This window comes from Andrena cerasifolii, chromosome 8, assembly GCF_050908995.1.
Source record: "Andrena cerasifolii isolate SP2316 chromosome 8, iyAndCera1_principal, whole genome shotgun sequence".
Classification (NCBI taxonomy): Eukaryota; Metazoa; Arthropoda; class Insecta; order Hymenoptera; family Andrenidae; genus Andrena; species Andrena cerasifolii.
The window spans coordinates 2180645-2208191 of record NC_135125.1 but is presented as its reverse complement, the minus strand read 5'-3'; the positions used below and the strand labels follow the sequence as shown (position 1 = coordinate 2208191).

The 27547-nt window shown below is 41.1% G+C and overlaps 1 protein-coding gene and 1 long non-coding RNA gene across 3 annotated transcripts; one reads left to right on the top strand and one right to left on the bottom strand.

The window, feature by feature from the left end:
* Positions 1-608: 608 nt before the first annotated feature.
* On the bottom strand, positions 609-6379 carry App-bp1 (Nedd8-activating enzyme E1 regulatory subunit APP-BP1). 2 transcript variants are annotated; one of them, XM_076817843.1, is made up of 8 exons: positions 6202-6379; positions 5831-5995; positions 5553-5735; positions 4978-5473; positions 4774-4907; positions 3392-3594; positions 990-1126; positions 609-903 (listed from the first exon to the last, which is right to left on the bottom strand). In XM_076817843.1, the coding sequence occupies exons 1-8, from the start codon at positions 6267-6269 to the stop codon at positions 661-663; spliced, it is 1629 nt and encodes a 542-aa protein (XP_076673958.1). In that variant the 5' UTR covers positions 6270-6379; the 3' UTR covers positions 609-660. The 2 variants fall into 2 exon arrangements, with proteins under 2 accessions (XP_076673958.1, XP_076673959.1); XM_076817844.1 differs by having other exon boundaries at positions 5553-5724; positions 6165-6285.
* Positions 6380-20998: 14619 nt separating this feature from the next.
* On the top strand, positions 20999-23875 carry LOC143371920 (uncharacterized). Its single transcript, XR_013086155.1, has 2 exons — positions 20999-22669; positions 23385-23875. It is a non-coding gene; the product is annotated as an uncharacterized LOC143371920 (long non-coding RNA).
* The last annotated feature ends 3672 nt before the right edge of the window (positions 23876-27547 follow it).

The following is a 27547-nucleotide window of genomic DNA, read 5'->3' as shown; positions in this document are numbered from 1 at the left end:
CGAAAGTTGGTTGAAACGGTTTGTTTACTACATCGCGTATACGTACACGCTTTTCCTAGCTTGGGTGAGCGTACGCACACATTCAAGGCCCAGTGAGACGGCAGCCTTAAAGTAGTTCGTGCGAAAGTAGCATGTCAGTTTTATATTGTAGTATCGTTAATGATAGTTAACGATTAATTAGTTTATTCAAGATACACCTTATTTATTATTGATACAGTAATGTAACATAACGTGATATGATGTTAATGCCGTACAGAGTAAAAAAATATAAAATTAAAGCGTAACCTGTTTTATTAAGTTCTGGTAGCAAGTAGAACACTGGTCAAATATTTGCATACGAATGGTTAAAATGTATTATGAAATATTAATTTGCTTTCCTTCTTGTACATATTTACTGTAAGTAATAGTTTATTATAAATAAGAACAGAATCACTTGTGTATTGGTTAATTACTACATTAAAGTGTTGATACTATACCAGTTCAACTTTAGTTTTAATAAATTTCTAACAGACGTGTACTGCAATAAATTTCTACCGCGAAACTAATATTATATATTTAGGCATGAAAAAAGGCTATGTGATAAAAAATAAAAATATACAAGAGATATATAATCTACAAAACTCTATATTTCTTTATTTGATATAGAAATCTGTTATTAATTTAATACTTAATATTCAAAAAAAATGTTCCAGAGTTTAATGTGACTGCATCATGTATGAAGGTGTTATGAACTGGTTTATACTGATTCGTAACAAATTTTATAACTTCCTGAGCTGCAAGACCACCTAAAAATGCTGATACTGAATGTAATTCTGATCCACCGAATCGACAAAACTCATGTACATAATCATCTTTCGCCAATGGTCCACATCCCCACTCGTTTAATAATTTTGTTATGCATGCCTGAAAGAGAATAAATAATACATACCAAGTTAGACATTCTTCAAGTCTATACTGCTAGTACTATAAATTCATTTAAAACAAATTACTTTAAGCTTAACGATATCAGGCTCTACTTGGTCGTCAAATTCTCCGGGATATGAATTGTATTCTGCTTGAAATTTTTCAACTCCTCTAAGAACAACGTAGTAAATCATCATACTTTCTGGATTTTCTAAACTTTGCACTGAAAAAAGCAGATAAGATTAGTACACGCATGTATATAGCATTGTTGGAGTATGATTTGAGTCTCGAGCTCTAGAAGCTCGAGTCATGGTGCAAATCGTAAACGCTAGAATTCTCTGGGTTCGAACCTTGACCTGTAAGAGCTAGAGACCTTAACGCTGAGTCTTTAAGCACAAAGGCTCGAGCCGGCTAAGTATGTTATTGAAGAATTTGGTCTTAGAAACAAACTTGTATTACAAGGGATAATGCAACAGCCAATTATAAATATCTGTCACTATTAAAAGCATTTAATGAAGATTATAGAAATGTAACACATATACTGTGGTTTGCAATAATGTTGACGAGCAGAAACTTGGTGGTCCGATCAAGTGTATCCTCATAGGCCCACGGTTCTCTAACATAGTGGTAGAGGTAAGGCATACGTATTGTCGCTATTGGCTGACGCGTCACGTCAACGAATCGGTCAGCAGCACCGCGTGACGAAGAGAACGAGGGATGCAGCGTGTGCCGCTAAGAACCTACGAGTGGGGAATTGGGGAGTTCCGCGGCAGAGACTGGGGCTGCGCGAGCGAGGTAGCCCCCTAGCCCCGCTCAGCATCCGGCCGTCAACATTTTTGCAAACCACAAGTACATACTATTCATTGCTCATGTTTTGAATATACTTGTACAAACTGGTTTAAGGAAGATGAGAAGTGCTGGTATATAGAATTTAATTTAAAAAAAAAGGAACAGGCTGAACCAAATAACGATTCAGCCTTCTACGTGTTTAACTTTGTGCTTATATTTTTTATTAATGCCAGTCTATAATACTCAGCCTTATAGCTTCGAAGACTCAAGCTTCATTCATTATTATATATACGCACAGAGTTCGGATGAATTCGGCTCCACTGATGGAGGGGGAAACATCTATAGGAGCGGTGGTAATGTGTGCATGAACTGCGCCTGCGTCAGTCACGCACACATTACCACCGCTCCTGTAGATGTTTCCCCCTCTATCAGTGGAGCCGAATCCCTCCGAACTCTGTATACGCACGTATTCTTTAGAATCAAATGTACAAGGTGACTGAAAATTGTAGGGCATACCGAAATGTGCAAATTCCTTATGCGAATAGAAATTGAGAAATCCTTTATAATCTTGCTATCTGGAGCTTCGTTCTTGAGATATAAGCAGTCGAATTTTTCGAGTCCGTCTCCTAGAGCGGGCTATGTATTGAAATTCCAGACAGCCGACCGCATATTTGCTTATACGCGCATTTAGTCGCGGGAAGCATGCGTCAATGCATATTCGCACGCCTGTACCGCTGATGCTACTGCTTGGATGCACCTCCGTAGACTGGTTTGAAGAATTCTTCATATACCGAAACTACACAGTCCTTTTACTTTGATTATTTTGAACATACCTGGTATGCAATCATACAATAATAGCCTTACATTTAATCATAGAGGAAGATATTTTTTTAAATGTAATTTCACATTAAAAATCACGCGGCCATCGGCACGTTAGTGTATTTACAGGTAGTAGATGTAGTATGGATATTTTTCATCGTCCTCGTCGAATTAAATGTACAACAGAACGCGCTACAACCATAATTTCTTGAATATTTTCAATAGTTTATGAATTTCGATCCACATATCGAGTAATTTTCATGCAAACCAATTTTATTTTAGAGCGCATATAGTACATTTAGAGCAGTACTGTCAGCGGCACACGCGTATGAACATGCATCAACAGGTGCTTCGCGTGAGTGAATGCGCTACGCAGAGTTCGGAGGGATTCGGATCCACTGATGGAGGGGGAGACACCTACAGGAGCGATGGTAATGTGGGCGTGAGACGCCACGATTGGAGACTAACCGACGCCAGCTCCAAGCGAGTGACGCCGCAGCCAACCAGCGTCGACTACATATTTCCCGGTGACGCTCGTTGGCCGTGGTGTCGGTTCACGTTGGCGCCACTTGACTGGCTTGGTGCTGGCGTCAGTTCACGCACACATTACTACCGCTCCTGTAGGTGTTTCCCCCTCCATCACTGGAGCCTAATCCCTCCGAACTCTGCGCGTACGTGCGGCCGCGCGATCAGCTGTCTGATTTTTAAACAGCATGCTCCAGAAGTCGAACTCGTGAATTTGGACTGCTTATTACTCGAAAACGAAGCCTCAGATTGCAAAATGATAAAGAACTTGGCAATTTCTATTTGCATGTTTCGTGTGTCCTATAATTGTGTGGCACTCTATGTGTAGAAATAATAGAAGTTGTTAAAATTTTACCTATATTACTTGTATCAAAGATTTTGGGATCATATTCATCTGCAATACACGTTCCCCTTTCTACATGTATATCTGAAGCATGTCTACAAAATAACTTAACATCTCTTTCGGAAATGGAATCCGACGGTTTTCCTAACTGTCGTAATAACTGTAGTGTACGCCGCCACACGGCTTCCGCATCAGCTACTGCTTGTTTGTGATAACTACAATAAATAAATTTATGTCAATGTAGCAAGGAAGTTCAATATCGTGATAAGAAATGTCTGCGGACAAAAGTCTTGGTAATTATTTGGAAGTTTTCCATCCTCACCGATTTCAATGATATGTTGTCGGGGACACGATTCTGAACAACTTTTTCCTATACATGTTACTGCCGCTCGACCTTCGTTTCCGAGATATTCGCGAAACACAGTAGGTACGCGTCCGTGGCAGCGTATGCGCCAGTATGGGACAAAACAAATGTATTGGTTGGGGCTAGATTAGTGCGGGGAGCGCATAAAGCATGATAGCGAATTGATGTGAATCGAGGTGTTGACGGGCATCCGCGAATTTCTGGTTCAAATCTCTAAAACCTCCTGGCCACTAGCAACAAACTCGCGACATTTATTGCGAGAGTTGATGTCAGCACTGTGTAAACACGCCTGAGAGTAACTCTAGCAAGTTCTGATTACATGCGACAATTGGTCTCAACAAGTAAATTCTGTCATAGTGTAGACACCCGATAATCTTCTCTCTCTGAGAAAGATTTTACTTCCGAACGAATTGGAAATTTTTGACGAGAGTAGAAAGCAAGCAGGTGTACCATAGTATTCGGTTCCGAATCTACGTGCACGCCAGCATTTTTGTATCACTTTTAGTAATGTTTGGTCCAACTAATTCTAAATTCTAGTTTGTTGGACTGACATTATAGTAGATACTTTACGTATAAATATTTGCTGTCAACTCTCAAGTGTAACACTGCAGGGTAGACACGCGGGACATATCTTCCGCATGACTTTTCTGGCAACTACTTGCAGGCAAGAACTTGCGTAAAAAAATGGCTGTAGTGTAAACACTCATGGAAGTGTCTTGCGCAATAAATGTCGCAAGTTTATTGCTAGTGCCCACGAGGTTTAAACTCACATCAATTCGCTATCATGCTTTACGCGCGCCCCGCATTAATCTAGCCCCAACTAATACTAATACCAGGGACAAGTTAGAAAGTGGAATGCGTTGCATCGGTATAGATCAACAGAAGTTTTTCGCAAATATCTCGGAAACGAAGGTCGTGCGGCGGTAACATGTATTGGAAAAAGTTGTTCAGAATCTTGATCTTGATAACATATCCAAAAATCATTGAAATCGGTGAATATGGAAAACTTCTAAATAATTACCAGTCTTACATTTGCTGAAGTGTTATATATTTTTCAGTGTCTGCTGTCATGTCTGGCAAAGTACCCTTTAATGGTAATAGCCCATGTCCTTCATTCTCAACAAAATCTCTTACAGCTTTTGCGGTAATCCAAAATGAACTGCTCTGTAAATACAATAAGTTAATTTAAAGTTTGTCAATTTATTTGTGTATGGGAAGTTCACTTCTCTTGTACCTTGGCTGTTAAATTAATACACTGATCATCATTTAGAATACTTCTCACGCTGTCTGAAATTTCTGTATGTCCTGTACATATATTCACTGCTTTGATAGCTTCTTCAAAATTTTCTTCACTATTTATTGAATCAGTCCTATCTCTTCTCATCCCCTTCTTTATCATTTCTTTCAATTCATGTTTTTCCTTGTATATTTTAGGTAATTCTCTGTGATCCAAAATCCACTTCTCTAAGAATTTATATAATACAACTAAATATGGTACATGAGAATGATCTTTAAAGCTCATTTCATCAAGATTTATTGAATCGAGATGCTTCTTTAGTGTTTCGAATGGTCTATCTAAACGTAAATCCGGTGTTTCATTATCTGGATGTGTTTCTATGATTGTATGCTCTTTCACTTGAATTCTCATATATGCAATAAATCCTATGCTCCTACATACTATTAGTGGTATATTCAACTCCCAAAGTCTTTGTGATAGAAGAATTAATGATCTGAAAATTTGTCCTTTTAGAATTGCAAGATTTAAAGCTTGTATAAAAAAGGTGTTTAATTGCCTATTATCATTCTTACTTTTCGGCAAGGGAAGTAGCTACAACAACGGTAAAATTGTTGAAAAAATCTGGGCTATTATACAAAATTTGTTCTGGTTCCTCATCTATGTAATCACCTCTAACATCTGAATTTAATTCTAAAAGCATCTGCATTGCTACTTGTGCCCTTGATTTTCCCACACTATCAGCTTCTAGAAAAAAGCTATTCAAATTGATTCAATAGATAATTTTAATAGTAAAAGCAACTGTTTCTTATGTTACTAAATTAATAAAACTGATAAGGTTTGCTGTACATACTTTGCTCCAATATCTTCATTTGTAATTTTTTTACCATCGACAATAGTAAATGCTCCAATACCTGGGAGAACTAAAGATTTTAAAATTTCTGTACCAAGACCTGTAGCATTTATTACACAAACATGTGCTCTCTCTAATGCAGCTTGACCATGATCTCCCCACAACCTACCCATATAAGTATTACACATGCATTATTATATTAAAATTAAATCATCTACAAGAATAGTGTAATATGTTTACAAATTATTCTGCTTGCATAGAAAAGAATATGTACTTCCTAATAACAATTCAATTCTGTTATAATTGGTTTTAATGAAGAAAATAAAATCTAAACCCTAACCCCAAAATAACTTCGTTACCGAACGTTATACCTTAGTTGTCTATCATATTTTCTATTTTTTTCTGATTGTTCTGGTGATTTTGGTGCTGGTGATGCCATAAGGGTGGACTAGTAAAAATATTTCTGTAATAAAGCTTTACGAGCAACTATATAATACACTTGTGAACACTGACAAATTGACTAACATGTCATGATTGCACCGTTGACTGTATTCGAGAAAACATGTCATGAAACTACGAGCACATATAGATAGGTAACCGCAAGTAAAGGGTGCGTTCCACTTACGCGTGTTGCGATTCTCGCCTAGTGGCGTGTTGTTGCGAGTTGCGATAGAGCACTAAAGAGGTGAGTATGCGCATTCGCCATACTGGATTCTCTGGAGAGAGAAGATTATTGAGTATGTTGTGAGTTGCGATTCTCGCTCTAGCGGCATTTAGCGCAAGCTCTTGGAACGCGAAGTTCAAACTTTAAAGAGTTAAGGATGAAGTTTATCACATTTGAAATTTGTCTTCGCCTCCTTCCTTATCGCTCGAAAACAATGTATTAATTTTAAAAAGAGGAACGAACGTACGAAGAAGCCTGTTTCTTCGCCTCGCAATTCATCACCGACGTTGTAAAAGCACGAACGTGTTATAATAAAGCCCAACCTTTGATCAATCTTTAAATATCTGTGTTCGTTTCTTAATAGTTCTGGTTAATATTTACTAATTAAATTTAGTTCAGTTCAATAATCTTTATTTCGTTCAAAGTTATTCGTTACAAATTGTCTAGTTCAATCAACTTCACACGATTCGCGAGCAGAATCATTTTGGTTTCCACTGACACCGGACCACATTGAAATTCCCTCAAATAATCAGAATTCCCAGCCGGCCTCGCAACAGTATGCGCATCCGCCATATTGGATCCTCTGGAGAGAGAAGATTATTGAGTACCCGCCTTTTTGAGTGTTGTCAAATTCGCTTTATAAACCAAATATAAACTTAAATGTAATAAAATACTCTAATAATGTGTCGTGCTACTATGCATCAATATCAACAACGCATATTTTATTTATAAAGTGAATCTGACAATACCCAAAAAGGCGGGTACTCAATAATCTTCTTTCTCCGGAGGACCCAATATGGCGGTGGATACTCACCTCTTTAGTGCTCTAGTTGCGATCCTCGCCCTAGCGGTGTTTAGTGCAAGCTCTAAAAACGCGAAGTTCGAACTTTAAAGAGTTAGGGATGAAGTTTATTACGTTAGAAATTTGTCTTCGCCTCCTTCCTTATCCCTCGGGAAACAATGTATTGATTAAAAAAGTGGATCGAACGTACGAAGAAGCCTGTTTCTTCGCCTCGCAATTCATCACTGACGTTGTAAAACACAGACGTGTTACAATAAAGTCCAACCTTTGATCAATCTTTAAATATCTTTGTTTCGTTTCTTAATAGTTCCGGATAGTATTCAATAATTTAATCTAGTTCAGTTCAATAAGCTTTATTCGGTTCAAAGTTATTCGTTACAAGTCGTTTCGTTCAATTAACTTCACACGTTTCGCGAGCAGAGCTCATCAGGGCTCCACGGATACCGGACCACATAGAAATTCCCTCAAACCATCAGAATTCTCCAGCCGACTCCGCAACAATGTATTGTTGCGACTCCCGTCTAGCGGCGTACAGTATAAACTTTAGAAGCGCGAAGTTCGAATCGGATTACACGAATGTAACAGGAAAGGGAAACAGAGCGAAGTTCGCACAAGCCCGTTTTTTTTTAAAGTAGTTAGAAATTCTTTTAATAAGTAAACTTCAAGATTATAAATTAAATAATACTTACTTGGAAATGGATGTTTGAATAAATGAACTCCACTTTGATCCCTTCTCCTAAGTGTGTAAAATCAGCGCAATGTTGTTAAGGGGGCCGTCTCATTTTTGTTATGGTCTGAATCGATCGAAGCGTCCCCAGTAAACAAACGAACCCTAATGAAATTACTGTGGTCGATAAAAAGAACTTGTACAGAGATGACATCTCCCGGACTCTGGGTAGACAAATTTTTTTACGCATAGTTGCCACATGTTCTGTTCTCTCTGTCTCTGCCGCGCTGTTGCCACAGACTTCTATATTTTATCGTGAAGTCTTGAAGGAGTACAGCACGAGAGCTGCATCTAGCGTCAGAGCCTCGCTGAACGTAGCAATAATGAAAGATGGAGAGGTCCGGGAGTGTAAGAAGGAAAGATGGAAAGATACCAAACCTGACACAATTTGAACTATCATTATTAACGATATTACACATAAAATTTATTTGCAGAATTGAAAGCCCGTTTCGTTCAAAGTAGTCCGATTTAAATTATTTTCTGTCAATTTAATCAGCAGAATCACTTTCATATTGATAAGATGAAAACTAAAGAAATTCTGTTTCTTCATAATCGGTGATACATCGCCGAGCAACTCCAGGCGACAGGTTAGACGGGTGAGCGATACAATTTCGCTCGACTCGAGCTTCGGGGAACCACAAGAACGAAGGCCTTAGTAAATACACAATTTATATCAAGAAATGATTCGATACGTTCGAATTGGAAAGAAATTGAAGTACAAAAAAAGAATTATTTTTTAGTCTTTAGTGCATTTTAATTCAGTTTTTAGTGCATGTTTAATAAAATCGTTTAACATACATTTTTTTTTAAATATTTTTTTTTAGTATTGTTAGATTAGAAATGTTTCATTTATATTTATCTAGTGCAGTTCTAGAAATAACCCGATTTATTGCTCTCGGCTGTCAACGGGCGGCTTACTAATTATTAGGGTCCGAAGGTCCTCGCTCGCGGGCTCAAAAATATCGTTCCAAGTACCACTAATGCAAGGTGGGGTAGGTATCCCTTACATGCAGCCGCCAAGGCTAGGGAAAATGCACGTGATTATTCTGTGGTCCCCTCCTGGAAGTGACAGAAAATATAACCTATATGTTACATGATAATAAATGTTTATTGGCTATTTCGTTCTTTTACGCTACATTTGTGAACCTTCTATCATCTATTCAAAACATTACTATTACGCCGCAATCTTTAGGAAATCGGGTATAGCATATAGGTTATATTTTGTGTCACTTTGAGAAGCTAGCCATATAATAATTACGCGCATCCATCCTGCGGATTTTCAGTAGCGGATTTCAGGAGAACAAATTAAAAAAAAAATAATAAAAATTTTATTTTTAAAAAATAAATTTTTTTTTTTAAATTAAATATATATATAAGAATAAATAAAAGAAAAACAGAAAAAAAATGAAAAAAAAGAATTTAAAGAAAATATTTTAAAAAAATTGAAAAAAAGATTTAAAAACGAAAAATTTAAAAAAATTATAAAAAATTTTAAAAAAATAATAAATTTAAAAAAAAATAAAAAAAAATTTTAAAATATAAACACATTAAAATGAAAAAAATAAAGAAAACATTTTAAATAATAAAAAATATTTTTTTTTTTTAAATTTAAAAAAATAAAAATTAAAAAAAAATTTTAATTTTTTTTTTAAAATTAAATAAATAAAAATTAAAAAAATTAAAAAGTAGCTTTCAATATACATATATTGTGCCGAAAGTTTTTTTTATTAATATCTCAGAATCTAAGACCGACCACCAAAAAGTTTAAAGGAAAATGTTGTTCAGAATGGCGACATTGACAACATATGCGAAGGTCATTGAAATCAGCGAGGAAGTAGCTTTTCGACAAATTTACCAATTTTTTTACATCAACGTATTCTGCGCGTTGGAAAGGGAAAATGTTTGAAAGAAGCCATTTAACGCAAAGGAACCCTTTGGTCAGGAATAATTGTTAAAGATTTCGGAACGATTTGATTGTGTAGAATTACACTTATATGTAGGCATGGGCCCACCACTACTCTCCTGCTTGATACGAGACACATCATAAAATTACCATAATTTATTAATCATTTTATAATTAGTTATTATAGAAAGTGTTCAAAATGATAAATGAAAGTGTATCTCTGTACACAGAGTATTCCGGGTATACAGTTGAAAAAATGGAAAATGTTGAAAAAGTTAATATAAACCCATGTCCGCAAATAATTAGGGAATTAAAAGATAACAGAGATTTGTTACATCGTAAGCGAAGTTGTATAATGCTTCTCCGTTGTATGGGTCTGCAGAGTTGCTGATTGATAAAGAAATGAAGAAATTTTTATTTGCCTTTTAAAAATGGTGTATTAATTTGACATCGGGACACCCTGTATTTACATTCTCACCGCTATTATAACTTTCATTCCTACCGCTTATAGCGCTGCACTCTTATTGCATGCTTAGCCGTTAACGTTGCATGCGACACGGAATTGGTAATGGGGCTCTAGAGTCCCAAAATCGAGTGACACAGAAGACAATAGAGCGAATGGTCTATTCTATACCTGGTCTGTGATACGACTCGCAATACGTATTGGCAACAATGTCTTTCCTACATATATCGGCTAGTTTGGATTTCCACCGGTTCTGATGGTATATGGCAAGAATATACCATCAGCGCCGGTGACCGAGAATCCTTGAAGCCTCATTCTGTCATCTCTCAAGTGTGTTACAGTACACGATTCATAAATTCATTATTATTTCAACGGACGGTGCTTATTAGCGTTCAAACGCACCAGACCACCCTGCACGAATGTCTACTGGAGGCAACTATATCCGCGAAAACTTCCTTCGGGCCGATTCCAGGACGAAAGTTGGTTGAAACGGTTTGTTTACTACATTGCGTATACGTACACGCTTTTCCTAGCTTGTGTGAGCGTACGCACACACTTTAAGGCACAGTGAGACGGCCCCCTTAAACACTTCTTTTTGCGAAAATCGATAACCGAAAGGGAATGGATCGACGAATAGGAATTTAGCTAACTAATTAGTAAATTTGAGAAACTAAGACATTTTGTAATTAACAAATGGTGTAAAACCGATAGACCTTGTATAACGACACTCGAGCCCCGAGAACGAAAGTGAACGGACGTGCAATTATAAATTCTGCGAAATACTTATTTGTATCGTTTAAATTTGTTTGAGTTCATTAAATTTATTAGTTTTGTGTTCAAATCGTTTCATTACATTATTATTATTTTTATCTCTAAAAATCCGCGTCCAGGGAGCAGAACGCCTTAGCGTTCCACGGGCATCGTCCCGCGCTCGAATTCCTCAAGAGAAGCCAGTATTTCCCCAACGGCCACGCAACAGTATAGAGACCCTATAATCAGAGTCTGGCCACGAGAAGGTCACTTTTGATTGGTCCGCCATTTTTGGTCTATACACGCTGATTTTTAAATCTGTCAATTATATTAATCTTAATTGTAACACATTTTAAAAAAAAAAATATATTTGAAAGTTAATAAAAAACTTTTTTGTCATACTATTTTTGATATACCTATGTATATACCTATTTACGTGAAGTAAACACAAGTAAAATACCGCCATAAACATAAGAGTTGTTAAGAGTGGTCAAGGGCGGTATTCTTAAGCACATGCTTAAGAATAAGAAGCGACTGAGAATACCGCGCTATCAATACCGGCCTAAATTAATTGTTGCGATCTTCGCCCCAGCGGTGTTTAGCGTAAGCTCTAAAAGCGCGAAGTTTGAACCGAGCCAATTAAATTTATTAGCGACCGAGTTAAGGGTGAATATTTAAAATCTTAACTTCAACAATTACAGAGTCATCCACATCTCATCTCCTCAAAATTCCGACTATTAACTTCTGTAAAGACTACCTCTGCATGCGAAGGGATAACCTTGTAAATTTTCTCTCGAGTGACTACCATGTTTTTTCCCAAACGAATAAAGACCTATTAATTCATAAAAAATTCTCCATTCCCCAAATGCAACCTTATCAGGTCAATGTAGGGAATATAATGGTTTTTCCAGGTGGAACTTATCCCCGGTAAACAAACTGACCACAATATTTGCCAGCAAATTGGCAGCAGATTCGAGCAGATCCTGGCGTCAGATCCAGGGCCTACTATGTCCGCATTAAACTATGGTTCTGCGATCAGAGCCTGACATCAGGATCTGATTGCAGATTGATATCAGATTTCGATCAGATCTTGCTGGCAAAACCGACCGCAGGTTGGCGGCAGAAATCAAGCAGATCCTGATGTCAGGATCTGACCACAAAACCATAATTTAATGCGGACATAGGCAATTTTATATAATAGTATAAATTTAAAAACAGTCCGAAAGTTTTAAGCGTAAATAATATATAGAACACGTTTATAAGACCGACTTGAAAAATCTGATTCTTACAGATTTTATGGAAGAAAGAAAAGTTGGAAAACCATGTATTTAGACGGTTATTATAACATTTTCAATATTTTACTTAGCAGGTTGTTAAGTCAATTGAATGCCAGGGAGGCTCAAAATAATTATTTAAACTTTTAAAGACAGTTCTTTCCAAATATAAAAGAATTAATGCTAACTATTCATTCAGTCGTCTTAGGGCGGTATTAACATCAGTCGTTGCTTGAGACTAAGATCGCTTTTAAGCATCGGGCATCCTTTACTAATCTACTAGACTAGTAGAGGATGCCGCATGCTTACGACGATCTTAGTCTTAAGCAATGACTGATAGATAATACCGCCCTTAAAGACGGGTATACCAAATATATACTCCGCAGTGAAATGCTGGCAAATGCGAGCGGTACTCGAGACCCTGAATGATCGAGCCCTCAGCCACTTATTCCCGCCGCGTTGCTATTTCGCAAGCGAGAAGCACTCGCCTGGTCGCCGCCTGGCGGTCGCGTCGTGAATTACTATTATTTAAAAATGCCATTAAATTGTATCAGCTGACTCTCCTTACTTTCTGCCGCCAAACTGCTCGCAGGCTATGTCAGCAGAATCTGCTCGATTCTTGCTGCCTATCTGCCGTCAGATCGCGCCGCGCAAGATCTGCTCGATTCCTGTCATTAAATTGTATCAGCAGACTCTCCTTACTTTCTGCCGCCATTCTGGTGTCAGATCCTGACATCAGAATCTGCTCGGTATCTGCCGCCTATTTGCCGTCAGATCGCGCTGCGCAGGGTCTGCTCGATTTCTGCCATTATGACCGGTATTCATAGTTGCTACTTATTCTTAAGCAAACGCTTAAGCATTCGGCATCCTTTACTAGCTACTAGGTTAGTAGAGAATGCCGCATACTTAAGCATTTGCTTAAGAATAAGTAGCGACTACGAATACCGGCCTAAATTGTACTAGCAGATTCTCCGCAGTGTTTGCCTCCTAACTGCTCGCAGGCTATGTCAACAGGATCTGCTTGATTTCTGCTGCCTAGCTGCCCCCAAATCGCTTTGCACAGAATCTGATCGATTTCTGCCATTAAATTGTATCAGCAGACCCTGCCGTCAATCTGCTCGCAGGTTAAGGCAGCACAATCTGTTCGCTTTCTGCTGTCAGTCTGCTTTCATCATCGAATATAACAAATCCTGTATCAAATCTGTAGTATTTCTATCACAAACCTTTGTACTCAGGCGTTGCGCAAAATCTGCAAAACGGACGTGGCTGTTTGGGTCTTACCTTTCACTTATTCCATAAAGTAAACCCTATGGAAACACAGAATCCCGACCATTTAACTTCTTCTTTAGCATCTCTCAAACACCTCATGCAATCTCAGAATATTTTGACTATCAGCATTTCAAAAATCGACAATGATTTAGAAACCGTTACTTGGAACACCCTTGGAAATTTTCTAAAACAAACCTTTAATGATTCACAATATATCATCACAGTCTCTACTGATGAAATCATAATCCCTCATTCCTCTGTATTTGAAACCACTGGGTTCACGCCGCATGAATTTGCATTTGGTCATAAAACTGTAATTCCTTCCGAGTTTGTTAGTTAGGAAATTCCAAGAACGTTTATCAAGTATTTAGATGATTTATTCTTAAAAATTACAACAACTCAGGTTACAGCGACCAAAAACCTTGAAAAAGTACAGCAACATAAATATGACAATGGTTTAACTAACGAGCCAAAAGTATTCAAGTTTGATTCCACACAGTGAGCCATACAAATTCATTAGAGTATTTAATGATCTCACAGCCAAAAATAAAATAGGAGCTAAAAAGTAAGGATAGTTCAAACAAACTTAAATTGGCTTTTATAAGAATGGACTCTCAATAACTGTTTAAAATTTTGCCGTTTAATAAAGGATAGATTTAAGATGCATTCTTGTGACCGGAAACTGGAATCGCATACCGTCAAAAATGTAAATTGCTTGTAACGTGCCAAGTAGTCTGAAGGGTCCTTTGACTTACCTGTTATGTCCCGATGGGACTTCCTGTAAATCACCCCGAGCGGTTGGAATGATTTACCGGGTTCTTGCTCTATCGAAGGGCTGAGGCCCACCTTGACTATACTTACCGGGAATATGGAAGGTGATAAGGGGTTGAAAGAATAAAATACAGGGGATATAAGGGAGAAACGATAAGGATACATATATTGTTACATAAATAAGATTATCCTACCTCGAGACAGCGCTTCGTCTCGGCTGTCGCTCGCTGTGTCGCTCGGGTGTCGCGCGGCAAGCTTGCAGTCTCGCGTTTCGGTCGCTCGCAGTGTCGCTCACCCAAGGGTAGGACGTGGTCGCTCGCTGTGCTCTCGGATATCGGTGGCCTGATGCCCGTCCTACCGCACTGTCTCTAAGCGTTGTATTTCTATGCGGTCCTACGTCGGTCTCGATTGACGCGCAAGGGCTCTCCCGGCGAGGCCGTTTCCAGTATTTCGGACGGAGTTACCCTTCTTACGAATTACTATCGACCGAGCGCGTTTCGCGGAATATGCCCGGAGACGTGGTCGCGGTATTTAGACGGTCCTCTGGTCCGTCCTCACCTCCTAGCTCGAGCTCTCGAATAAGAAGAAACTTTCCGCGGCTCTCGATCGCGGGCCGAACCTCGAAAGATCCCCACGAGTGGGGAAAACTGCCCCGTTGGCAGCTGTCGCTTGCTTCACTAATTCCCCGATTATTGAGCAATAATCGGGAGCCCGGGCCGAGCGCAGTCGTTGTCTCTATCGCTGCTGCCACGGGCTCAGCACCACGCGATTGCTTCACGCGAGGCGATTCCGCTGAATCGCCTTTGCGAAACAAAACCGACGCGTGGACAGCAAGCACGGGATGGACCGATAGGGGCATGTAACAAGGTTATGTTTGTTACATATTGAGGACGCACCTTGAGCGATCGGAATCGCGTTGCGCCATCTCTCGCGCGAATATGTAGTAGTCTGTCGAGTCGCTTCAGCCACCGTGTCATACAGTTTAGGTTATATATTATTTTCGAGTTATGTAGTGGAATAAAGGAAACTAATATTAGACGAACCTGTGTCAAATGACTGCTATACACGACATTGGTGTCAGAAAGCTCAAATTCAAGCCTCAATACGTGTGCGAGGAAGTAAAATTCTCGAAGTGAGACAGTGAAGCGTGGACAAAAATCGTGCAAGAATCGCCACGTGCAAGGAACCACGATGGGGGAAGTAACGCCCGAACTGCTCGAGGCGATGAGGAGCATGCTAACGAACGCTCTCAGAGCGTCGATTGCGGGTGTAGCCGCTGCGACGACCCCAACGGGTGCCGGCCACGCACAGCTTACGACGCGGCCGGTTCAGCCGAAGCCACCGCCATTTTCTTGTAAGGAGTACCGTCCGTCGGAGGGAATAACCGTTGAAGAATATTTCAAACGTTTCGACTGGTCATTGCAACTAAGCAAGATTTCTGACGAGCAGCATGCCAATTACGCGCGTGTGTACATGGGCGCCGAGTTAAATAATGCGCTCAAATTTCTCGTCAATCTACGCGAACCCGAAGCGCTCACGTACGCGGAAATACGGACGTCACTCATCGCTCACTTCGACAGCGCCAAAAACAAGTACGCTGAAAGTGTGAAATTTCGACAGATAAAGCAACAGAAGGGCGAGAGTATTGCTGGCTACGCGCTGCGTTTGAGACAGGGCGCCGCGCATTGCGACTACGGAGAATTTTTAGACAGAATGCTCATTGAGCAGCTACTGCATGGCCTCGACGACCGTGACATGTGCGATGAAATCATTGGGAAGAAGCCGGACACATTCACGGCTGAGTACGAAATCGCACACACACTCGAAGGGACACGCCACACAGCGGACACAGTGAAAAATAACAGTCAGTCTGCTGTACCCGAGGCAGCACATGCATTGATATCTACGCTAGTGCATTTAAAACAAAGCAAGAATCTCTTCCGCCGCAGGTCGGTCTCGCGAGGTCGCGGACGGTCACAGTCACCGCGTAGCGTGTCGCGCGGTGCACCGCGCAGAAGCGAACGAGAAGATCGGAACAAGTTCTGTACCTGCAATGGATGTGGAGCGTCACACATGCGTAGTCAGTGTCCGTACCGAGACGCTGAATGCCATAAATGCAAAAGGAAGGGACATATCGCCAAAGTGTGCAGATGGAATAGAAGGTCGCAAACATTCGATCATGACGAAAAGAAGGAACAACCAGCGGAACAAGTGAACAACGTAATGCATCTCAACAAACTTGATGAAATCAACGCAATCAAGACAAACAGCAAGAAGATGATTAGTGTACAAATAGACGGCCGAGGGCTAGCAATGGAACTCGACTCCGGAGCACCCACGGGTATTATAAGCAACAAGACACTGCGCACGATTAAGCCAGGTTTCTACAAATTGCAACCAACGGACAGGCAGTTTGTAAGTTATTCGCGTCACCCTGTCAAGTGCATCGGACGTCTCCTGGTCGATGTCACGCTCGGAACCACGACAAGGAAGCTTTATATTTACGTTGTCGATGACGAATATGATTCTCTGTTCGGATTAGAGTGGATTAGTCAATTTGTCCACGATATCAAGTGGATTGACATTTTTAGCTCTGAGGGAATTCATAGTCTGAGCATGAGCCCCCCTCGTCTTTCTCCGGAGCCGGATGCTCGACTGGACCAGTTATTGGTAAGATTTAACTGTCTTTTTAGCCAAACCGCCGGCAGGCTCGCTGGACCCCTTGTAAAGGTATACTTCAAACCGGGAATAACACCTGTTTTTGCGCGAGCCCGTGAGATACCTTTTGCTCTGCGTGACAGATACGCCAAGGAAATCGACAATAAAATTGCATCGGGTCATTACGTCAAAGTCGAGTACTCGGAGTGGGCCTCTACAACGCACGTAGTTATGAAAGAAAACGGTAAAATGCGTATCACCGGGAACTACAAGCCTACGCTTAATCCTCGTATGATTATTGCCGAACATCCAATCCCGAAGCCGGAAGACCTTTTTAATAAAATAAAGGGAGCAAAGTCCTTTTGTTATCTGGATGTCACAGATGCGTACACACACCTGCCAGTCGATGAGGAATTTAGCCACGCGCTGACACTAAATACACCAACACATGGTCTGATTCGCCCCACGCGCGCGGTCTACGGAGCAGCAAATATTTCAGCAATATGGCAACGCCGTTTGGAAACGGTTGTCCAGGGTCTTGATAGCGTACTTAACTTTTTTGATGACATCCTTGTATTCGCAGATACATTCGATGGCCTGATCCTAGCTCTCGATGCAGTTTTGGGGCGACTTGAACAGCACGGGCTTCGACTTAATCACAAGAAATGTGTTTTCGCAGCCTCCACTGTCGAATTCTTAGGACACAAAATCAACAGTCAGGGTGTGCACAAGTGAGACAAGCACATCGAAGCAATACGCGACGCACCCAAACCATCGACACGAGAAGAGCTGGAACTATTTATTGGCAAAGCTACTTATTATAATTCATTCATTCCAAATTTAGCTACCAAAGATCGCCCACTCCGAGACATGATTCTCGTCGAACCATTCAAATGAACGCCAATCGCTGACCAGGCGTATGTGGAACTTAGGAACATCTTGATTTCACCACAAGTTCTCATTCCATACGACCCGTCACTGCCACTACTGCTCGCAACGGACGCCAGCAAGACAGGCCTAGGCGCAGTTCTATCGCACCGTCTCAGCAATGGAGAGGAACCACCGCTCGCATACGCCAGTCGCACAATGACAGCGACTGAGCAGCGGTATCCCACAATTGACAAGGAGGACCTTGCAATTATGTGGGCAGTAAAAAAATTCTTTTATTACTTGTACGCTCGTCACTTCACACTGATTACAGATCACAAACCGCTAACACAGATACTGCATCCAGAAAATTCACTACCCGTTTTATGTATTAGTTGCATGGCCAATTATGCTGATTATCTGGCACATTTTAATTACGATGTAGTATTTAAGACGACTAAAGCAAATGCGAATGCGGATTACTGCTCTCGCTTACCAGTGCATACAACATCGGATTCCATTCACAACATCCGTGTTGGAGAAGGGGAAGAAATAACCGATCCGGATGAATTCGATTTATTTATCCTATCACAAATAAAGCAGCTTCCAGTCCGCGCAGACCACATCGCTCAAGGCACTCGAAAGGATCGTCACTTGAGTAAAATCTTACAATTCCTCGAGGGAGGGCAAAGTCTCGTTCGCGCTGGATACAAGGCACCGGAAGCTAACTACAGCCTGGCCTCGAATTGCTTGGTTTTTGAACACAGAGTAGTTGTGCCTTCCGTGCTCAGGCAAATTATCCTGAATGATTTACACACAGCGCACATAGGAATCGTCAAAATGAAGGGCATGGCTCGCTCATTTCTGTATTAGCCAGGTATTGACGCAGACATCGAGCGCATCGCGAAATCGTGCATCGAATGTGCCAAACACGCGCACGCTCCGCCCAAAATCCGCAACCATCTCACTGGGAGTATCCAAAAGGCCCCTGGGAACGGATACACATAGACTATGCAGGGCCGGTTGCTGGCATGATGCTACTCATCATTGTCGATGCGTACAGCAAGTGGGTTGAAGTCAAGACCACGAATTCAACGACAAGCTACGCGACGATTGCAATCTTGGACGAATTGTTCGCTGCATATGGTGCTCCAGTCACTGTAGTCTCAGACAATGGTGCCCAGTTTACATCAGCGGAGTTCAAAACGTTTCTTCAAACAAGTGGTGTTAGATACCACAAACTGCCAGCTCCGTATCATCCGGCAACTAACGGCCAAGCAGAAAGATACGTGCAGACGACGAAAGACGCAGTGCAAAAAATGAGTAAGACGCGAAGCACGCTACAAGAAGACTTAAATGAATTCTTAAGGCAATATCGGAAGGCTCCGCACTCGACAACTGGGTCTCCTCCTGCGCAGCTTTTCCTGGTACGCAACCTGCTCACACGCCTTGATCTGGTGCAACCAGAAACCACACAGGCGAGAATCTCGGGAAAACAGCGAGCTGAGCTTAAGCCTACGTTTCGCACGTTTAAGCCGCTACAACAGGTCTATTTCGTATCAGGCAATGCCCGTATGGACAAGTGGATTCCCGGTACAATCATTACACGCCTTGGAGATCTCCTCTACGAAATCGGGCACCGTGGCAAATCCTTCCGACGCCATGTCAATCAAATAAGAGCTTTTACAAAAAGTGAGTCCCAACACCGGATTGCCAACAATTTGACCACATCTGAAGATGCATCCGATCGATCTCATCGAATTCGCTTTTACGACGACAATGCTGATTCCGTCACCGTTCCACGCTCGCCTGAGAGACTGCCACATCGGGACAATGCGGAGCAACCTACGTCTCCTCAGCATCTCTGTGTTGCACCTGCACCGGATCGAGCGGGACCGAATCTGTCGCAGGAGCGGATGGATCGCAACCCCTGCTCAGGTTCAGGCACCACGAAGATCAACGCGTACACGGAGATCAATCGAAAGATTTTCTTCCACTTAAATTTTTCTAATCAACCCCATGTTTACTTGTACTTTCTCCAACTCTTGCTTGTAAATTCCAAAGGAGGGAGGAAATGTTACATATTGAGGACGCGCCTTAAGCGATCGGAATCGCGTTGCGTCATCTCTCGCGCGAATATGTAGTAGTCTGTCGAGTCGCTTCAGCCACCGTGTCATACCGTTTAGGTTATATATTATTTTCGAGTTATGTAGTAGAATAAGGAAAACTAATATTAGACGAACCTGTGTCAAATGACTGCTATACACAACAATGTTGCCATGTGGTGGGCACATTTGGTCGCTTGTGTAGTTCAGTACAGTCTTCTGACGAACGTGGTACGAAAAATCACGTGATGTTGTTACGTCCTCATAGGACTTCCTGTAAATCACCCCGAGCGGTTGGAATGATTTACCGGGTTCTTGCTCTATCGAAGGGCTGAGGCCCACCTTGACTATACTTACCGGGAATATGGAAGGTGAAAAGGGGTTGAAAGAATAAAGTTCAGGGGATATAATGGAGAAACGATAAGGCTAAATATATTGTTACAGAAATTAGATTACCCTACCTCGAGACAGCGCTTCGCCTCGGCTGTCGCTCGCTGTGTCGCTTGGGTGTCGCGCGGCACGCTTGCCGTCTCGCGTTTCGGTCGCTGGCAGTGTCGCTGACCCACGGGTAGGTCGTGGTCGCTCGCTGTGCTCTCGGATGTCGGTGGCCTAGTGCCCGTCGTACCGCACTGTCTCTAAACGTTCTGTTTCTACGCGGTCCTACGTCGGTCTCGATTGACGCGCAAGGGCTCTCCCGGCGAGGCCGTTTCCAGTATGTCGGATGGAGTTACCCTCTTACGAATTACTATCGGCCGAGCGCGCTTCGCGAAAATACAGCGAGATGAAGAAAAAATGGAATTTGTGCAATTTTTTAGCATATGTTGGAAAGGACATCAGAGACCGAAATTTTAACCGAATCGAAAAAATCGAAGGTGCGTCTTAAATAGAAAAGACCGATCATTCTATTGCTTTTTCAGGAACGTTCTACGATGATTCGTTCGTTTACTAGAAGCAATTAAAGTAAAAAAACGGTTTTTACTTCAAAGTTGAATAACTCGGCCAAAAAAAATCGCACAAGAAATTTATTACTCTCTTCTTACACAGGAAAGTAGCCGCTTTCGACAGGTGTAAATGGAATTTGTGTAAAAAAATTCATACTCCCTGTGGAACATCGCAAAGTTGAAGAAATTTTTTTAAAATTGACCAAGTGCTCTTTATATTGCTATAACTTTGCCGAAAAGCAATGCATCTGAAATTTGAAAAAGCCGCTGAAAGTAGAGATTCCACGCATTCAAACCATATTTTCAAAATATCGATACGACTATTTTTACCGGAGTTATGACCATGTGAACTTGCCCCTATTTTTTGGGCTCCTAGAGATGATCCTTTAATTAATGTGAAGAATGTAAATATATATTGCTGTCCAGAACGAATCAATAACGTACATAGAAATCATTTTGTTCGAATTTACAACATATACAGGGTGTTTCAAAAACGATGCAGTTCCTCGAAGGGGGTGACTCAGGGGGTAATTGCAAACAACTTTTTCCTTTGCGAAAATGTTCTCCGAGATTTAGGTAACGAGATATTAACAAAAAGCACCGACCAATCAGAGCCCGAGTCTGGCGGTCGAGTTCCCGCGCTAGCGTGGCCGCGCGCCGCGCCGCGACTACAAACAAGCAACTCGGCATGCATCGAAGGAAATTGCGTAAAATGGCAAATGAAAAAGACGTAACAAATAAAATCCAACACTTTGTCATGGTTTGTTTGTCATTTAAAGTGAATAATGAATAAAGGATAAATGGATGAAAATCATGTGTAACGAAAAAAGACGAATACAAAGGTTTTTTTAGAAGAATCGAAAATAATAATTATTTGAAGTGAGAGGATAAGGAATACGTAATGTTCCTTGTGTTAATAACGTAGCCACGAGAAGGTAATGTAACAGGAAATGAACGAAAAGTGGTCGTAGTTCATTATTGTGATAATAATCCATAATTCAATAACGGCCAACACTGTTGCTGATAACGAATAGGTCAGTTTAAAAACCCCTAAAAAATATTTAGGTACGGAAATTTTGAGAATTATCGCCGGAAATAAGCCATAGCCTCCGTTAAATTTAAAAATTAATGATCATCAATAATGTAACTGAAACTCACCCTTGTCGGAAATTTACCTGCAGCTTGAAAACCAGTGTCACTGAACCGATCCTGGTCATCGATGGCCGAGCTCAGTGCACAGCTGGTCCCAGGTATACGACACTACCCAAAGTTAAGGGTCGCAATGTCAGGTGCGTCCAGGTTAATGTACCGAATATTCGCTTCACTGCACGGCTACTAACACTGATCACTTAATTTATTTTTCATGGAGCGTGTTGTTCCTACGTTTTAAAAATTGATGGCCCCGAAAGGGGCTGACTGTTGTCAATGTAAGAGCATTGACAATTCAAGAACTGCTCCACGTGGCCACCCGCATTGTTGATGCATGCTTCAGCGCGGAGAATCAGTTGCCTTTGGATGCCCAGTAATGTTTGCGGCGTTATGTTCGCCACCGCTGCATGAATCAGCGCAACTGATTCTTCGGGGGTATCCACCGGCTGACGATACACCTCATTCTGAAATGATTGTTGTACAACAAATACAAAACGTAAGTAAAAAAGAATACCTACAACAAGAATAAGTAAAGAGGTACAGCAATAATCAAATTATCTTCAGGTAGTCCCAAAAGAAAAAAATCCAGCGGATTCATATCCGGTGACCGTGGAGGTCACGCAACGTGGGCCTCCTCTTCACCGCCGCGGTCGATCCACTTGTCCTGAAAGATTTCTCCTAAATAAGCGCGGACATTCAAGGCGTAATGTGGCCCAGCTCCGTCATGCTGGTAGTACATGTTCTGTCGGATCTCATATGGAATATCGTCCATAAGATCCGGCAGAACATGTTCTAAACAAATGTCACAACAAATGCCGGCCCATGGTTGATCGACCAACGGAATTGTGATGCACATGGACGAAGCGCTAGGGGATTTTCGTCGCTCCACACATGCATATTGTGGAAATTGAAGCATCCTTCCCTGTTGAAAAGTGCTACATCCGTCCACAATATGTATTTGCAGAACGACGGATACCTTAGCACTTTTCCCAACAGCTACCTGGAATATTGAACCCGCAGGATGTAATCCCCGGCGTGCAAATATTGCACCCGTATATATTTGTACGGATGCAACATGCGATCCCTGAGGATTCGGTGTATCGTCGTGCTGCTGACACTAGAACAAAATGCAAAAACATCCACTATTAGATAACATTTTTTTATCTCACTAAATAATTGCTGCAGTTGTCTTGAACTGTGACTTACTTTAGGCGGCGGCTCAAGTCGCGCACACTGACAGTTGGGTCGGCTTCAACGGCGTCGATGATGCTCTCGATGGTGCCTAGATTTCGCGCTGTTGCGGGTCTGCCCGCCTCACTGCCTCGCGACATCATGGACCCCATCGAGAATAACCTCGACGCTAAACGGCCAAATGTATCCTCGCTTGGCGTTCGGATCCGCGGATATTCCAACGCAAATTCTCGCGCAGCAGCACTTGTGTCCCCGTTGTTCCGGGCGTACACCCAGAATATCCTGCAATATTCTTGGGCCGTGAACATTTCTGCGACGTGATTGCTAGCTGACTCAAAAGGATTTTTTCCAAGCAACTTCCTCTACCCCCAAGTAGCTTCTCTCGTTCCATTATGAGTTAACCCCCACCAGGACAAGAGGCTTTAGGTAAAAAGAAGCCATCACAGTTTCGAAACACACGTGCTTTGCAGAAGTGCAACGAATGAACCATCGTACACTTTCACAAAAGCCCGCGCTCCATCCTTTTACTGCCAATGTACAGATTGCTTCGAGGTAGACAGCAGACACCACGTGTTTTGGTTCGAAAGGGTCCGAAGAGAAGAGAAACAGAATTCCTGTTTCCCCTTTCGAATACCCTGAGTTCACGTCTGTTACGAGGCGAAACCAATTAAGTCATAAATTATCCAAAACTGTAGCAAACCGTTCTCTACCGCCGACTAGCGGGGTAGAGTACGGTCATAAACCGCGACCCTAGCGAATTGCTCTGGCCGATCAGCCTGATTAATTTTAGGAAACTAGAATTTAAAAAGTATTATCCAACATCAATACGCCTCGCGGAGAGACACAGGAAGAAACGGGGTAGTCCGCTGACTGCGTGTGGTCCCGCCTGCGTCATCCTCCCTACAAATTCGAAACAGATCCCTTATCACTCGACTATAAACACGCGCTCGATTTTCAAAACAAAAGCACGTGTTGACGTATTCCGTGCGAGAGAAGTACGATTGGTCCTAACCTAATCAATCGGACCTGTATCCCTCCCAAACGGCCACTGTCTTGAAGTGGCCCTCTTCACAGCAATATCTCCTCCCCAAGGCCTACCTGAAGAAGCAGTTGCGCTGATTCACGCAGCGGTGGCGAACATAACGCCGCAAACATTACAGGGCGTCCAAAGGCAACTGATACTCCGCGCTGAAGCATGCATCAACAATGGCGGTGGCCACGTGGAGCAGTTCTTGAATTGTCAACAATCAGCCCCTTTCGGGGCCACCAATTTTTAAAACGTAGGAACAACACGTTCCATGAAAAATAAATTAAGTGATCAGTGTTAGTAGCCGTGCAGTGAAGTGAATATTCGGTACAGTGACCTGGACGCACCTGACATTGCGACCCTTAACTTTGGGTAGTGTCGTATACCTGGGACCAGCTGTGCACTGAGCTCGGCCATCGATGACCAGGATCGGTTCAGTGACACAGGTTTTCAAGCTGCAGTTGAAATTCCGACAAGGGTGAGTTTTAGTTACTTTATTGGTGGCAACTACAGCCGACGACCAAATCGAAATTTAACCCACAGATCATTTCTTCCCCCGAAATTTTTGAGACCCGCATATTAATACGCTATAAATAATAACCTTATATATTCACATTTTAATGAAAAATAGTAATTATGTTATCTTTATGATCAGAGGGTTTTTCGAATATACGAACAGAAACTTACCAATGGATTCTGAAGATAATTCCAAATCACCAATATTATATGACTATGGCGTCACGATTCAATAGTGAAGGAGATACTGTTAATCAAAATGGTATATTTAATATGGTATTCGACAACGTGTTATGTACCGAAATTAAAAATAGTCCGAATAATGTCTTCTTTGGTATCATTTTCATCGTAAAATGTCACTAGCAAGTTGGTAGTATTTTCATAAGCGCAAAACAAAAAATAGAAAATTTAATTTTTATCTGTGGATGACTTACAATGAGCTTACCGCACTCGATAACAAGAAAACAAATCGAGGTCGACGAGCTTGCCTCTGACAAGACAAACGTTTGAGCTCGACCAATTCCAGTAACCGATTCCGATTTGCACTTGGGAGATTTGGAAGGCGACTATTTTGGGAGTGCATATAGGTTGGAACATATTATTGAAACGCCACACCACCCGATCCAATTGACATACAACGTGCACAGTTCGTATCGTGTGTTATCAGGGTTGCATCTTATCACTATATAAATCCCGGAGTGTCACACATTCCAACCCGGAGATTCGAATATAAACCTGGAGATGGAAAAAGAAAAAAAAATCGTTTAAAAAGATTTGTTCTTGAATATCCGGAAAATAAATATGCAATTTTTTTTAGTTCAAACAATTCAGAATTTACAAGTATCTGTTTTTACTTAATAACTTTTATTGTATATAAAATTTGTATAATACCACAATTTCTTATTATCTCATTTTTTCTACAATCCGGAGATTTTCCCAATAAAACCGGAGCCCGGATATTTGCTTCAAAACCCGAAGTCTCCGGGCGAAAACCGGACAGGTGGCAACCCTGTGTGTGATGCGTCGGGTGGCGTGCCGTTTCAATAATATGTTCCAACCTTTATAGTTCTGGAGATAAAAAATTATACATATAATGCCGAAATTAGCAACATTTATAAACTATATTTCCGTAACTATTAAGGTACGACCTTATACATATATATAGGCATATGACATTTATGATTCAAAATCATCGTCAGAATCGATTGGTACATTTTTGTGTAAGAATTTGAGAATTCCTTTTATATATATTTATTTACGTGTTTTACCGTTTATTAATTATCATTGTATTCTATTATGTAAGAAAACACTATGAAACAATACTAAAGTTGGTACAATACTTGGTATAAAATTCTGATACGGGGCGTGCATAACGAAGTACACTAAGACTGCCGATGAGAATGACCCGTTCACCGCCAGCCACGTCATTGCCCGACTTTTCGGTTTTGGAGGGTCATAACATGTAACAACGAGAATATTCATAATTGTTTGGTTAGCAGAAGCGATGTTTGGCGGTAAAAGTTTCCATATGTCTTCTGGCATTGCCGTGATTTCACGTCGCAAGACTATGGAGTGTCTGAAGAGTACTGTCTCAAATCTGGCAGACCTCCCACGCGTTCGCTACCCGTGACAGAAGTATTTGTGAACTTATCTCATACGCCCTATAATCTTAAGGGGACCGTCCGGTGAAAACGCTCGAAAAATAGGAGATTTTTAGGATTTTTTTCAAAAAAATATACGACGTGCAGTAAAAAAAACTTTATGGTCTTTCTTTATTCGTTCTTCAAGGATATAAAAACTCGTTTTTTCATTTTCCTATAATGGTTAGAATTTTACGTGGCGCTCAGTGCGCTGCTGCAACAAAAGAGGCGTAAACGATAGATAGTAGAACTCGACGTAGGATTGCCTGAAATCGAAAAACCAAAGATATTCTTATAGGTTATATTAATCACTATCGCATCAGCCTTTAAGAAAACAAATAAAGAAGAATGGTGATGTTTGGTACACGTTTGAACACAGACATGCGAGGGGGGGGGGGGTGTAATTCTGCGCCTAAAAATGCTAATAACGAAGAACTATGACCTCTAAAATTGATGATCAACGGATGTTGCGATAGTGAATTCAATTACAAAGAAAATGCCACCAAGTTTTTTGGAATCGGTTAATAATTTCTTTCGTTATGCTGTCTATCGTTCGGAAAAATTATGATTCGAGAAAAATGCGTTTAAAGTTTTACGTGAGTGCTAAGTGGCCGAGTTTTACCCACGCATTTGCCGCTACTCAAATGCCTATAACTTCGGGAATTTTACGAATTTCAAAAATCCTTTTAGGCACGTATTCTTTACAGGTTGAACATTCGAAAAAACGAAATAAAAAAGAAAATCGATTTTTAGACCGCTCGGCCCCCTTAAGCGATGCCGCTAACACAGATTCCAGTTTGTATATTTCTATTTATGATGGACTAAAAAGATATTATTATTTCATACAAATTAGATGACTTGGTTCGTATAGATACTACAAATTCAGTTACAGTTACCCCCAAAATATTCGGACGCTAAGCAGGTTCGACTTTGTAGTAATGTGTACAGTGTTATCTTGGAAAGAACCTGTAGTACTTGTGCATAAAAAGGTACCATGAAA

What these genes read in the sequence shown, in the direction of transcription:
- App-bp1 (XM_076817843.1), bottom strand. Translation starts at nt 6,269, where the DNA reads ATGGCATCACCAGCACCAAAATCACCAGAACAATCAGAAAAAAATAGA. An exon ending in TATATAACACTTCAGCAAAT is followed by an intron (nt 3,595 to 4,773) that starts GTAAGACTGGTA and finishes TATTTATTGTAG; the next exon opens with TTATCACAAACAAGCAGTAG. An exon ending in CTTTGATACAAGTAATATAG is followed by an intron (nt 1,127 to 3,391) that starts GTAAAATTTTAA and finishes TGCTTTTTTCAG; the next exon opens with TGCAAAGTTTAGAAAATCCA.